The sequence below is a fragment of the Thamnophis elegans genome, chromosome 4 (genome assembly GCF_009769535.1).
Source record: "Thamnophis elegans isolate rThaEle1 chromosome 4, rThaEle1.pri, whole genome shotgun sequence".
Classification (NCBI taxonomy): domain Eukaryota; kingdom Metazoa; phylum Chordata; class Lepidosauria; order Squamata; family Colubridae; genus Thamnophis; species Thamnophis elegans.
In genome coordinates this window covers 27,780,647-27,794,062 of record NC_045544.1, presented here as the reverse complement: position 1 = coordinate 27,794,062, position 13,416 = coordinate 27,780,647, and the positions used below count along the sequence as shown (strand labels likewise).

At 41.3% G+C, this 13,416-nt stretch overlaps 1 protein-coding gene across 1 annotated transcript; it reads left to right on the top strand.

Moving 5' to 3' along the window:
- Positions 1 to 10,464: 10,464 nt before the first annotated feature.
- On the top strand, positions 10,465 to 11,586 carry LOC116507249 (E3 SUMO-protein ligase KIAA1586-like). The gene has a single exon (XM_032215274.1). The coding sequence runs from the start codon at positions 10,465 to 10,467 to the stop codon at positions 11,584 to 11,586; it is 1,122 nt and encodes a 373-aa protein (XP_032071165.1).
- Positions 11,587 to 13,416: the final 1,830 nt, after the last annotated feature.

Genomic DNA, 13,416 nt, shown 5'->3' with positions numbered 1-13,416 from the left:
ATCTATCTGATGAGACATTAATTTACTTCTGCTGTTCCAGAACAAGAAGAGAAGGAAGAGGGATTGAATCATTGCTAGGTGTTTACTTTAGTCACCGTTTAGAAAACAGAGAATCTCCTGTTAAAAGATAAGATGTTTTATAGCAATGTGACTTCTTGTTCTTCTTGATACTGCCTTCTTTAAAGTTTAAGTAGGAAAAGCTACTTCCAGACTCCAAGTATCTGCACCATGCTGTAGCTATTTGATGTTCCACCCAAGTATGTTTTCTTGAAGTATTTGTGAACCCCAAAAATAATTTAATAGTGGCAGCAGACCAAAAGAACAGAAAAAAAAGCTTGACATGAAGAAACTTAAGCAACATTAATTCCTGAGTATTTGTCATCACTATCCTTGGAGATAAAATAGTCAAACATTCTGAGGGAAAAGTATAGCCAAGCCCACACAGAAGACTTATTCCAGGTCTTTTTGCAAGAGAAGCAGCAAGAAGCATAAATCACTGCATTTGTAAACACTGCAAGGAATGCTTGATGTTATAGGCTCACAGATGCAAGGTATTTTTGTCTGTATGAAATCCTGGTCACTTCACTTTTTTTCTGAATCTTCATCTATAACTAAGGAGAGATAGAAGAGATTCAAAATTTAGGTAGATGATCTGAATCAGCACATGGATCTATTTGAAGGAGCTATGTCATCCTCAATTGCCTCAGGGAAAGCTGAGGCCGTTGAACTATGATGCTGGAGAAGACTCCTGCAAGTCTCTTGGACTGCAAAGCAATCAAACTGGTGATTCCTAGAGGAGATCAACCCTGGCTGCTCTTTAGAAGGCCAGATCCTGAAGAGGAAACCATGGTATCCTTCTGCGACGACTGCGGGAGGTGGGGGTGGGAGGCACTGTTTTGCAGTGGTTCTCCTCTTACCTCTCGGACAGGTCGCAGTCGGTGTTAGTTGGAGGGCAGAGATCGACCCCTAGGCCCCTAAGATATGGGGTGCCGCAGGGTTCGGTCTTGTCCCCCCTACTTTTTAACATCTACATGAAACCGCTGGGCGAGATCATTTGGCGGCACGGGATAAAATACCACCAGTATGCGGACGATACACAGTTGTATCTGTCCACCCCATGCCAACTCAATGAAGCAGTGGACGTGATGAACCAGGGACTTGAAGCTGTTAGGGACTGGATGAGGGCTAACAAACTCGTGCTCAACCCAGATAAGACCGAGTGGCTGTTGTGTTTCCCTCCCACCAATTCGGCAAGCATTCCACCTCTCAGGCTGGGGGGTCAAACATTATACCCCTCAGACAGGGTCCGCAACTTGGGAGTCCTCCTGGATCCACAGCTGAGTTTCGAACACCATTTGTCAGCTGTGACCAGGGGGGCATTTGCCCAGGTTCGCCTGGTGCACCAGTTGTGCCCCTACCTGAACCGGGAGGCTCTCACAACAGTCACTCGTGCCCTTGTGACCTCTAGGCTGGAGTACTGCAATGTGCTCTACATGGGGCTGCCCTTGAAGAGTATTCGGCGACTTCAGCTTGTCCAGAATGCGGCCGCGCAAGCGATTGTGGGAGCACCTCGCTTCACCCACATAACACCTATCCTCCGCGAGCTGCACTGGCTACCTGTTGATCTCCGGGTACGCTTCAAGGTGCTACTTGTCACCCATAAAGCCCTACATGGTAGTGGATCTGGGTACTTGAGAGACCGCCTACTGCCAATTACCTCCACACGATCTATTAGATCTCATCGATTAGGCCTCCTCCGAGTTCCATCTGCCGGTCAATGCCAACTGGCAACTACGTGGAGGAGAGCCTTCTCGGTAGTAGCTCCGACCCTATGGAACGATCTCCCCATGGAGATTCGTACCCTCACCACCCTCCAGACCTTCCGCACAGCCCTCAGAATCTGGCTATCCCGTCAGGCCTGGGGCTAAGACTGTAACCTGCCCGAATGGTATGAATGTTGTGTTTTTAATTATGTATTGTCTTTAGGTTAAAAGTTTGTCTCCCCCTCCCTTTTGGGTTGTGAGCCGCCCTGAGTCCCCCCAGGGAAAAGGGCGGCATACAAATAAACTTCTATACTATACTATACTAAATACTTTGGCCACCAAATGAGAAGGAAGGACTCACTGGAGAAGAGCCTAATGCTAAGAAAGACTGAGGGCAAAAGAAGAAGGGGATGACAGAGAATGAGGTGGCTGGGTGAAGTCGCCAAAGCAGTAGGCATGAGCTTAAATGGACTCCAGAGGATGTTAGAGGACAGGAGGGCCTGGAGGAACATTATCCATGGGGTCACATTGGGTCGGACATGACTTCGCAGCTAACAACAACAATACTATGTCATTCACCACATTTAAAAATCTGAACAAAGGTAACCAACTGTGGGAATGTATTGCTTCAGCTCTAAAAATATCTTGCAATTCAACTATGTTGGACAAGTTCCTCACAGTCTTTTTAGGAAAGCTTTTGTGGAAGATGAAGAGCTATTGATAGCAGTAAATCCTGTATGAAGTAGAATATCTGGATCACTATCATTTGAGTTTCATAACAAAAACTGCATGTGTCACTCTTGTGGATGACCTCAGTCAGGACCTAAATAAAGACAGGACAGCACTTCTGATTTTATTAGTCCTCTCAGTTGTTTTTGATATCATAAATCTTCTGGATCAAACATGAGAGTTTGGATTAGCAGGACTGTTCTACAGTGGTCCCATTTTTTTTCGAGGCAGCAATTCCATTCTTTTCTTGTACCCATTTCTAAGTTGATAAATGAGCGGTTATACCCTTTGTGTATGCTACAGAGTCTACCTCTCTCCTTCCCATTTGTTTTATTTTGTAGGAACCTACTGGGAGAACCTATGGTTTTGGAGTGATATATAATACATTTATGATATCAAGATATAAATGTGCCTTCCAGGCTAAGCATACTATGGCAGTGAATGTCATCTCACATTTGGAAGCTATGAGGTTGGGATTGAAACTCAATCCTAGCTCCATGTTGGCTCCAAAAAATAACTTAAGTTGAGAGAGTCATACTATTCCTGAAGGAACAATTATGTAACTCAAGGTTTCTCTAATGGATTCATGCCTGCTTGAACAGTAGATGGAGATTGTATCTAGGGAGACTGTCTCCCCTTTGAATGGCATACCACTTGCAGTTACTGCCCTTTTCAAAGTAGAATATCCAAAACAGTTACTCATGCACCCATTACCTGAAGGTTGGATTACTGCAATGCACTCTCCTTGGGGATGTTTTAAAGACAACCTTCATTCTACAGTTGGGAGAATGCAAAGTCTACTTGCTGATGGATGAGAGCAACATCTATTTGTCTTACTGTTAGATTAGAGTTATTGCTAGATTTCTGAGGTTATGCCCCCATAAAATCTTTAAGACCTTCGACATTGTTACAAGGGAGACATTTTTTCTATTAGAATCTGCCCATCCTGTCTGATTCTGGGTGGTTTGGAAATGAGGGGATTAGATATGAGAGAGAGTTCAGGTCTTATGAGGTTCAAAATGATCCCACACTACTAATCTTCAGGAAGTTGCTAAGACTTTTTCACGGAACTTTTAGAATGCAGTTTTTCCTGTCTCAGGTCATTTTTGGTATTGATTTTAAAGTCGTTTAAATTGTTAATTTTATTGCATGTTTTATTGGATTTTCCTTATTGTTGTTTTAATGGATCATGATGATTATGTTTTTATTATTGCTGTAAGCCACCCAGAGACTTGGCTAGAGGTAGGATACAAATAATAAACAGGTTCTTGCAGATTTGAATTTAGATGGTAGAAATAAGGTCTGGTATAATACAATAAAATAGCCAGAGCATGAAAAGTTCCTTTTTCAACCTCTCTCACCTCAGAAGAATCAGTAACCTAGACCAACTCATAACAGAGGACATGTGCTTGTATAAGCTTAGGGCTATGGGAAAGCAATTAGCAATCTACTGACTTCATCTGATATTACAGTTTCTATCAGCAGTTAGATACAAAGGAGAGACAGGAACAAATTTAACATATTTAGGTATAGCTCCAGGGAATGGTAATTATGTTGGGCATTTGCCAAAGTCCAAAGACTACAGCACTAAAAATGTTACCATTTTTCCTTGATGACAATATACAGGGCAATCACTCTCTGTTTGCTTGTCACTGTAGATTTTAGGTAAGTGGAAAGTCAGGCCTTCTTCCTCATCGGTGCTTTCTACCTGAAAATGTGAAGCTGCTGAACAACACAGTAGAGTCTTTAAGGGACCCTATTCATTTCCTTTCTTTTTTTTTTAAAGCAGGATGTTAAACATTTTTCTTTCTTCATTTATAGACACCTAGTTATAAATTGCCATTTCTAACTGCAAAAATTTGAATGAATTAAAACTACATACTAAACCTGGGTTAAGTTGCCGGCTTCCTTAACATGCTGTGCCTAGACAGATCAACCATATTATGATTTATACGATGGTTTGATTCAATAATAGGGCATACCACAAACTACCAAGTTTCATTCTAGCCCAATATATCATAACAAAATTTGTTAGTGAACTCTAAAAAATAAAAATAAAAAGTCACTTATGCTGCACATTGTACCTTGAAAAAATGTATGGATTTTTTTATAGATGGAAGGAAAAGTAATATTTTAAATCCAGGATGGACAACTGTTTTTTATAAAACAGTTGTGGCCACCAAAGAGCATGATATATCCCTATAACAAGTGTTTTCTGTATTTGGGGCTTGAAGGGAAATGATTTTAAAGTATAAAGCTGTGCTGTACTAGACCAATTACATGTTTTAAAAAATTGTTTCTATTATTAAAATATTTGGATGGAATTGGTCGGTATTTTTTTAAGTGGGACTATACGCTTGTGACTCAAGGACTGTCTATCATTGTTTAAATGAACCCAAAGCATATGATCGGGTGCTATGACTCTTTCCTTTTAATTAGCAATAGTAGCAATAGCAATAGTTAGACTTATATACCGCTTCATAGGGCTTTCAGCCTTCTCTAAGTGGTTTACAGAGTCAGCATATTGCCCCCAACAATAATCCGGGTCCTCATTTTACCCACCTCGGAAGGATAGAAGGCTGAGTCAACCTTGAGCCTGGTGGGATTTGAACAGCCGAACTGCTGAACTGCAGTCAGCTGAAGTAGCCTGCAGTGCTGCATTTAACCACTGCGCCACCTAGGCTCTAACTCTAATTAGAGTTGTACTTTTAGGGAACAAAAAAAAAAGAACCAACCTTTGTGTTCCATTAAGCATGTGAATGTCCATGATGGGTTTAAAAAAAAATCAGGTACCAAAAAGTTTTTACTGCATGGTGAAAAATAGCACATTTTGTTTCCTTTTAAAGCCAATGCGGCACATAATCCACTTGATCTCTTAAGAAAGTACTTCTCTCTCATAAATCTGCAGCCTTCCATTCTGTCAGCAATACCAAACAGACTAATAACATTAACATTGATCTGCATATCGCTGCTGGTTGTCAAAAGGGATCGATGGCCCCTGTAGAGATTAAATTATTTGCTCCTTGAAGATGTCAGCATGCTCTGGGTTTAAGGTCTTTGTACGTCATTTGCTAATCATAATGCCTTCTTCACAAGTCTGCCTGTTCTTTTAAATACATTTACTCAAGTTGCATATCAATTCCAGCCGCATTAATATACAGCCTGCAGTGCTACATTACCATTAAATGTTCAGCAATCTAGTATCATCAACTGAAATGGGGGTGTGATGAGGGTTTTCCCCCCCTCAACATTAGAGGGGGAATGATAAATTTAGAACAGGTGGGACATTGATGTAGAAATATATCATCTTGAGCATCAATCAAGAAACTTAAGCCTTCAGATTAGAAAAGTAAAAAACAAATTAGGCAGAATTGTGGCAGGTAAACCTTGTATGAATTGCAAAGAAATTACTTTGAAAATGCTGAGTGACCCTTTATCATCCCCAACCCTATCAAATGTCTTAACAGAGTTAAAGAGCCGAGAGTTAAGAGTTAAGAGCCGAGGTGGCGCAGTGGTTAAATGCAGCACTGCAGGCTACTGCTAGATCAGCAGTTCAGCGGTTCAAATCTCACCGGCTCAGGGTTGACTCAGCCTTCCATCCTTCCGAGGTGGGTAAAATGAGGACCCAGATTGTTGGGGGCAATATGCTGACTCTCTGTAAACCGCTTAGAGAGGGCTGAAAGCCCTATGAAGCGGTATATAAGTCTACTACTGCTATTAAATATATTTTATTGAGCCTTTACATTAAGGCTGAGTTGAAACTGCTCTGTACAAAAAATTTTATGACATTTTGAAGAAGCATGAAAAGGGGGAAACTCCACATGAGCTATGACATTTAGAGAAGGAAAGACCTTGGTTGAATGTAGCTTCTCCAACCTGAAGTAAATAAAAATATGTGTGCTGCTCAGTGACTCAGGATAGGCTGGTCAGCCTTGAAACCATCTCATTAGTACATGAGCTGCTCTACATTATCGATCTCAGGGAGATGTTCAAATGTTCCCAGTTAAGAAGAATGCGGAAAAAAATACTGTAAATGTCAATGATTACCATGCAGACAAGAAAAGTTACATTTCCCATTGATGCATTTGAATGGTTGTTGTTGGAATAAGGATGCTTGTTAGTTCTCCTTACTGAGATAAGTAGCAGACGGTGGTGGGTTTCTGCCGCTTCGCACCGGATTGGGTGAACTGGTTGGTGAATTTCACTGATCCGGTGAGAGGAGTTTCGACCAGTGGACCCGGAAGTAACTTCCGGAATGCCTGCCCCGGCCCTATCGCTTGATCACCCTTGCCGTCCCATTGCAGCTCACTCGCTCCCCCACCCGTCTGCACTAAACTAGGCTAGCCCAGCCCGACACTCACTGATTGGCTGGAGTCCAGTCAATCACTGAGCGGGCTGGAGGCAACCCATTTAAAAGTGTGGCGCTAACGGCCAACATTCCTCTTTTGAAAGAGCCTTTCTGTTTTGGAGTCTTTCTCTTTTGAAAAGAGTCTTTTGTTCCCGAACAGATGTCGCATCATACTTGCTGACCGGGTCCTCCCTTCATTTTGTTTTGTTTCCCTTTGCCTTCCAGAAGCTTGCTGTTTCCCTCAGGTAAGCAACTAAGCATGAGGGGGGGGTGGCAGGACTCAGGAGGCTAGCTTACGTCAGCTCACGAAAGCTGTGAGCTGGCGTGCATCACATGGCCGAAAGCGGGTGGGGGTGGCAGCGGTGGCAGCCTAGCTTTCATGAGGGAAGGCCTTCAGGCCTTCCCTAGCGAAACCCATGGGCTGGCGTATGCCAAGTGGCTGAAAGTGAGTGGGTGGCGGCAGCGGGCTAGCTTTTGTGGCTTTTGCAAAAGTGGGTGGGCAGCGGTGGTGGCAGCCTAGTTTTCATGAGGGAAGGTCTTCTGGCCTTCCCTAATGAAAGCTGCGGGCTGGCCTACACCATGCAGCCAAAAGCGGGTGGACGGCGGCGGTGGTGGGCTAGCTTTCGCGGCTTTCATGAAAGTGGGTGGGCGGCAGCCTAGCCTTCACGAGGGCGTACACCAAGTGGCCGAAAGCGGGTGGACGGTGGCAGAGGGCTAGCTTTTGCAAGGGAAGGCCTAAGTTCAGGCCTTCTCTAGTGAAAGCCACGGGCTAGTGTATACCACGTGGCCAAAAGCAGGTGGGCAGGGGCGGCAGTGGCAGCCTAGCTTTTGCGAGGGAAGGCCTAAGTTCAGGCCTTCCCTCGTGAAAGCCGCAGTCTGGCGTATGCCACGCAGCAGAAAGCCATCCGGCCCTCCTTTCCAGCCTCACCTGGCTGGCTAAGCTTAGCGACAACCCTTGTCCCTCCCGTCCAGTCTTAACTGTCCTACTGTCTTGCTGCCTGCCTGCTCCCTGCGTCATCCATCCATCGCATCAGATCCATCACCTCGGAGAGCTGCTGATTCTGCCTGCTGGTAAGTGACCTGTTTTTATTTTTTTTTATTTTTTTAATGTATTGTAAAATAATATTTCAATTTTTTTGCATATTTTTTTAAAATAGTTTTACTTAAAAGTATTGAGTATAGAATATTTTAAAATGGTTTACTTCAATTTATTGTGTGTGGAATCTTTTTTTAAAATTGTCTTAGACTATTTTAAAAAAGATTTTATCCAAAATAAATTAAAACAAACCATTTTTAAAAATTCTATACTCAATACTTTAAAATGTATTGTGCATAAAATTGTTTTAAATCCTTTTATTGTAATTTATTGTGTATGGAATATTTTTAATGGTTTCATTTTAAATTATTGTGTGTGGAATATTTTGAAATGGTTACAGTATAAATTACTGCTGTACCCTTAAATGGTTACAGTATAAATTATTGCTGGTGGAATAATGGTTACAGTATTCTATTGCTAGTACAATACCTTAAAATGGTTACAGTATAAATTATTGCTGGTGGAATAATGATTACAGTATACTATTGTGATACCTTAAAAAGGTTACAGTATAAATTATTGCTGGTGGAATACTTAATAACGGTTTTTAAGGATTTTTTTATTTATAGAATATCTTTTTTAATTATTTTTAGGCAATTTTTATTTTTTAATTGTTTATAAAATATATTTACTATAAGAAATGTTATTCCTTTTTGCAAATGTTTTCTTTGTGATGCAATATGTTGCTTTTAAGTGTTCAGACCAGGTTTATGTGTCTCAAAGTGGCTGCTTTTCTATGGGCACACCAGGTGGCGCAGTGGGTAGAGTACTGCAGGCCACTTCAACTGACTGCTATCTGCAATTCGGCAGTTCAAATCTCATTGGCTCAAGTTTGATTCCACCTTCCATCCTTCCGAGGTGGGTAAAATGAGGACCCAGATTGTGGGGGCGATATGCTGACTCTGTAAACCGCTTAGAGAGGGCTGAAAGCCCTATGAAGTGGTATATAAATCTAACTGCTATTGCTATTGCTATTGGTGCAAGGCAGCTTTGCCAGATTTATTGTGTTTCATCTTCATTGTTTAGGTAATTCAGAGGTGGTTGCTGGTTCTGTGAGCTTCCTGGCACTGTCCTTTATAATTTCCCACAATGCCTTGATGGTTTTTATTCCAGTGACTTTGTCTTTCCTGTCCTTAGGGTTAGGGGGAAAAAACTGGTTTCATTTGCAGTCTTTGGGGGGGGGAATTCTTATTTTTTTTATGTTTTTCTGGCACTGTCATAGTTTGTGTGGGTGTGGGTGTGGGTGTGTAATGTCCCGCAGTTATCTATGCATTAATAATGATCTAGTAATATTTCCTTATACATTTTAGGGACCTTTCCTTACATTATTGGTGTTTTCTTTCATACTTTTGGATTTCTAATTTCTGTTTCCGTTAGTTAGCAATTGCTAAAACAAATCCCACGTGAAAAAGTATTCAAAGCCTTCTTGATTTTAATTGTCAATTTATTTATTCCTGCACATTGTAATATTTATTCATTTTCATATCTCTGTTTTTCCATTGTTGTGCAAACACAATTCCAGCAACTGCTAACATGTGTAAAATTATATATATATATATTGTACTCCCTTTCAAATAGCCAACAAAATATTTCTGGTTTTAATTCCATATCTTGCTTTACCATTGCTTCTAACCACTAACTTCTGCAAAGCTACTTGGCCCGACCTAAGTACTGAACCTTATTCATATATTCCTGTTTTTTGGAATGAGAACTATATTTCAGAAAAAGGAAATCTGTATCGCTCTGGGAATATGACATTCATTCTTCAACTATCTTCTTGGATGAAAGACTATATCTTTCCTGTTTGTTTATATCTTTCCTGTTTTTCATCCTTCCTAAAAAGACTGTACATTGTTGGTTGAAAGCAGAGGTCCCTTCTGTTATCTGTAGCCCTCAGCTTACAACCACAATTGAGTCAAATATTGTTTTATTTCTTTGGCAGGCAGTTAGTATTACTTAGCATAATGAAGAAGAGGCAACAGAGTGTGACTGCTTTCTTCTCCAAAAAAGAGTTGAGGAATCAGCTGACCAACAACAGTCACCAGCACCACCAGCACCACCAGCACCACCAGCACCACCAGCACCACCAGCACCACCAGCACCACCAGCACCACCAGCACCACCAGCACCACCAGCACAAGCACCACAAGTGCCACCAGCATGACCACTTGAGGTCAGAGAAAGCAGCAAGTCCATCGACTCCACTGACGTTCCACAACTTTCTGACTGCTGGAATTTGCAGCAATACAAACACTTCAAGGAAAAGTATGATGGACTGGCAGTATCCAACAAGAAGGTGGGTTGTGAGTACTGTGCAAAACCCATGTTCACATTAGAGAAAGGTATTCATATTTCTAGAGAGTGGAAACATTTCTAGGTTGTGCCAGCAGGGAAAACCAAGGATACACAACAAGCATCGCTCAGAAAAATATTTATCCAGTACTTGCACAATATTTTCTACTGTTTACGATCTGGTGCAAAGATGTAATCCATTCTCAGACATCAAAGCGCAGGTAAATTTGCTAAATATGGTTGGCGTGGATGTGGGAGTTGGCTTGCATTCACGGAGATCTGCAATGAAAATAGTTGAAGTCATTGCGAACCAAATCAAGACCACCGTGTTTTCCAGGATTATTGCAATTAATCAAAAGGTGTGCCTAATAATCGATGAAGCCACAACACTTTCAATGAAAGCAGTGCTGATAGTTTTTGTTAGAGTTGAGGATCCAGAATGCCCAGCACCCGTCTTCGTTGAGCTTCTGGAATTACAGAAACAAGATGCGGAGACCATATATTCTGCATCATTGGGAAGCTTGCATAAACTTGGATTTACCACCAAATATCTACAGAAGAATTTAATTGCTTTCTGCTCCGATGGTGCCAACATTATGCTTGAAAGAAAATCTGGAGTCAGCGCCAGAATAGCTCAAGACTTCCCAAACATTGTCATCTGGTACTGCTTGAGCCACCGCCTGCAACTTGTGCTGGATGATGCAATAAGAGAAGTGAAGCAGATCAACCACTTCAAGATCTTCCTTGATAAAATACTCACCACTTTCCAGAAATTCTGCAAGAGCCAGAATGACCTCTTCCAAATCTCTGAACAATTGGGCATAGAAATTGTGAAGATTGGCAGAGTTTTGGGACCAAGATGGGCTGCCTGTAGTTTAAGGGCAACAATAGCTGTGTGGCGTGCTTATCCAGCACTACATCAGTTTTTTCAGGGCAATGGAAGATTCCCAGGCATGGCTTCCCGTTTTGAAAATCTAAATTTTTTAAAGGATTTGGCCCTCATGATCGATATCCTAAATGAGATTTCTCTTTCGTCAAATGTCCTACAGGGGAGAGAGATAAATATTATCATGGCCGAAAAGTTAGTATTGCAAACAATCAATGCTTTTGAAGTGCTTAGACAGAGAAAGGACAGATATGAAACAGAACTTGTGGAAGTGCTAAAAACACAAGCCTTCAAAAACATCAATTTAGCTCCAAATCAACGATTTGTTGCCCTTCCTCATGACAAGTTTCTGTCAAGCATCATCACCAATTTGAAGAAAAGGCTGATGGATTGCGACCATTTAAGAACAAGTAGCCTATTGCCAGATGTAAACAAGTTACACTTTATTACATATTTGGAGCCAGATTACTAGAAAATTGAAGATGTAGTTGTTTCATGGGCTGAAGCAGAGGAAGCATTGGTTGCATTTGGCAGCATTTTTAATTACAAAATTAATTTGAATGACTACAGAGATTTTTTGGAAAATGTGCTGAAAAATCCAGACAAGTACAAAATTCCTGACAGTATAAGAAAAGCTAGAGATATTGTCAGGAGTTCAACAGAAGCGGAAAGGGGGTTCTCAAAAATGAACATCATATGTTCAGAGCAAAGAACACGCATAATTGTTCCAAACATAAGTAATCTGGTGGTGATAAGTGTTATTGGCATGCCTGTTGAGAGATGGGACCCAATTCCTGCAGTGAAAGTTTGGCTCAGAGCGCACCACCATACAGCTGTTGATCCATGAGTAAAGACTAGGAAAGCTGCAACAGAGGAATCTGGAAGCCTAAGAACAGTATGGAAATATCAACAACCAGGAAAGCAATAACACAAGTAAGTACTTGAGTGTATCTCTTTCATTGTGTTATTCTTATGGAAAGTGTAAGTGCAAGCAATTAAAGTCTTGCTTTCTGTGTTGGTCCTTTGTGCAAGTTGTTGGAGCAAAATGATAAGGTGGTGTGCGGAAGACCGTCAAGCCAGTGATATCCTTCCTCTGTAAATAGCTGTCTTTATTGCTGGGTGTGCTCTGTGCTGTATTCATCCATGAGATAGTGAAGTACAAGCAATTAAAGTCTTGCTTTCTGTGTCTGTCCTTTGTGCAGGTTGTTGGAGCAAAGTGGTGAGGTGGTGGTGTAGAAGATGCAAAAAAAGGACAGTAATTTTCCTTTTCTATTATTTTGTGTGCTGGTTTCATCCCAATGCAGTGCATGCAATGAAAGAATTCATTTCTGTGTCTCTTCTTTGTGCAGCCCATTCATTGGAGTCAGTGATACTGAAGACTGGCAAGAACACTCATTTTTCTTCTGTAAGTAGCTCTTTTATTGTTTTGTGTACTTATTTTAATCTTATTGTAGTTTATCCATTGGGGCAAAGAATTCAGTGACATTGTTTTGGCCACTCCCACCCAGTCACATGGCCAGCAAGCCACTCTCACCCGGTCACATGGCTGACAAGCCACTCCCCCAAAGCAGGCCACACCCACAGAGTAGGCTCCAAAAAATTTTGAAACCCACCACTGGTAGCAGAGCAGTTCCACGAGACAAATAGAATAGGAAGAAAATAGAACTGAAAACTTTTAATAGTCATGGCCTAAGCAAGAAGGTATAGAAGGAGAAAAAGAGGTGCTTGCCTCAGAATCCAAAGTGCTGAGCAACAGCTACGGCAAAGCTACAGCGTCCCTAACTCATTTAAAGTGGTCACTCTCTCACTTTCCTGTTCAAATTATTGAGATAGGCATACAGCAATATATGGTGGAGCAGGAGGAAAGGAGGTAAGTTTCTCAACAACTCTAATGCTGCTTTTATTGAACTTATGAATCATGGAAATCAGTATATTTGATCAATTGATACGGTTACCCAAGAACATTTAGCTAGTCATCCATGTCTTCTTCTACAATACTCCATCTCATCCTTGTTCAGTTTCCCTCTTTTCACTCTGCTCTCTCTGTGAATCAAAATTCTATGGCTCTGAGCATTAGTACTGCCTACAAGAACTGAAGAAGCTTCTTGGATCAGAAATGAAATATCTTCAAGCAAGAAGAAAGTCCAATTGTCTTTTGAAAAAGCACCCTTGGGACAACATGACCTGGATGACTGAAAATCTCTGTAGACACTGTCTATTAAAGTTTTTAGGATCTTGTTGCACAATATTTTTCACATTTGTGAGTGGCAGTGTCTGGGATGGAGGTGAAAAATGGAAAAAT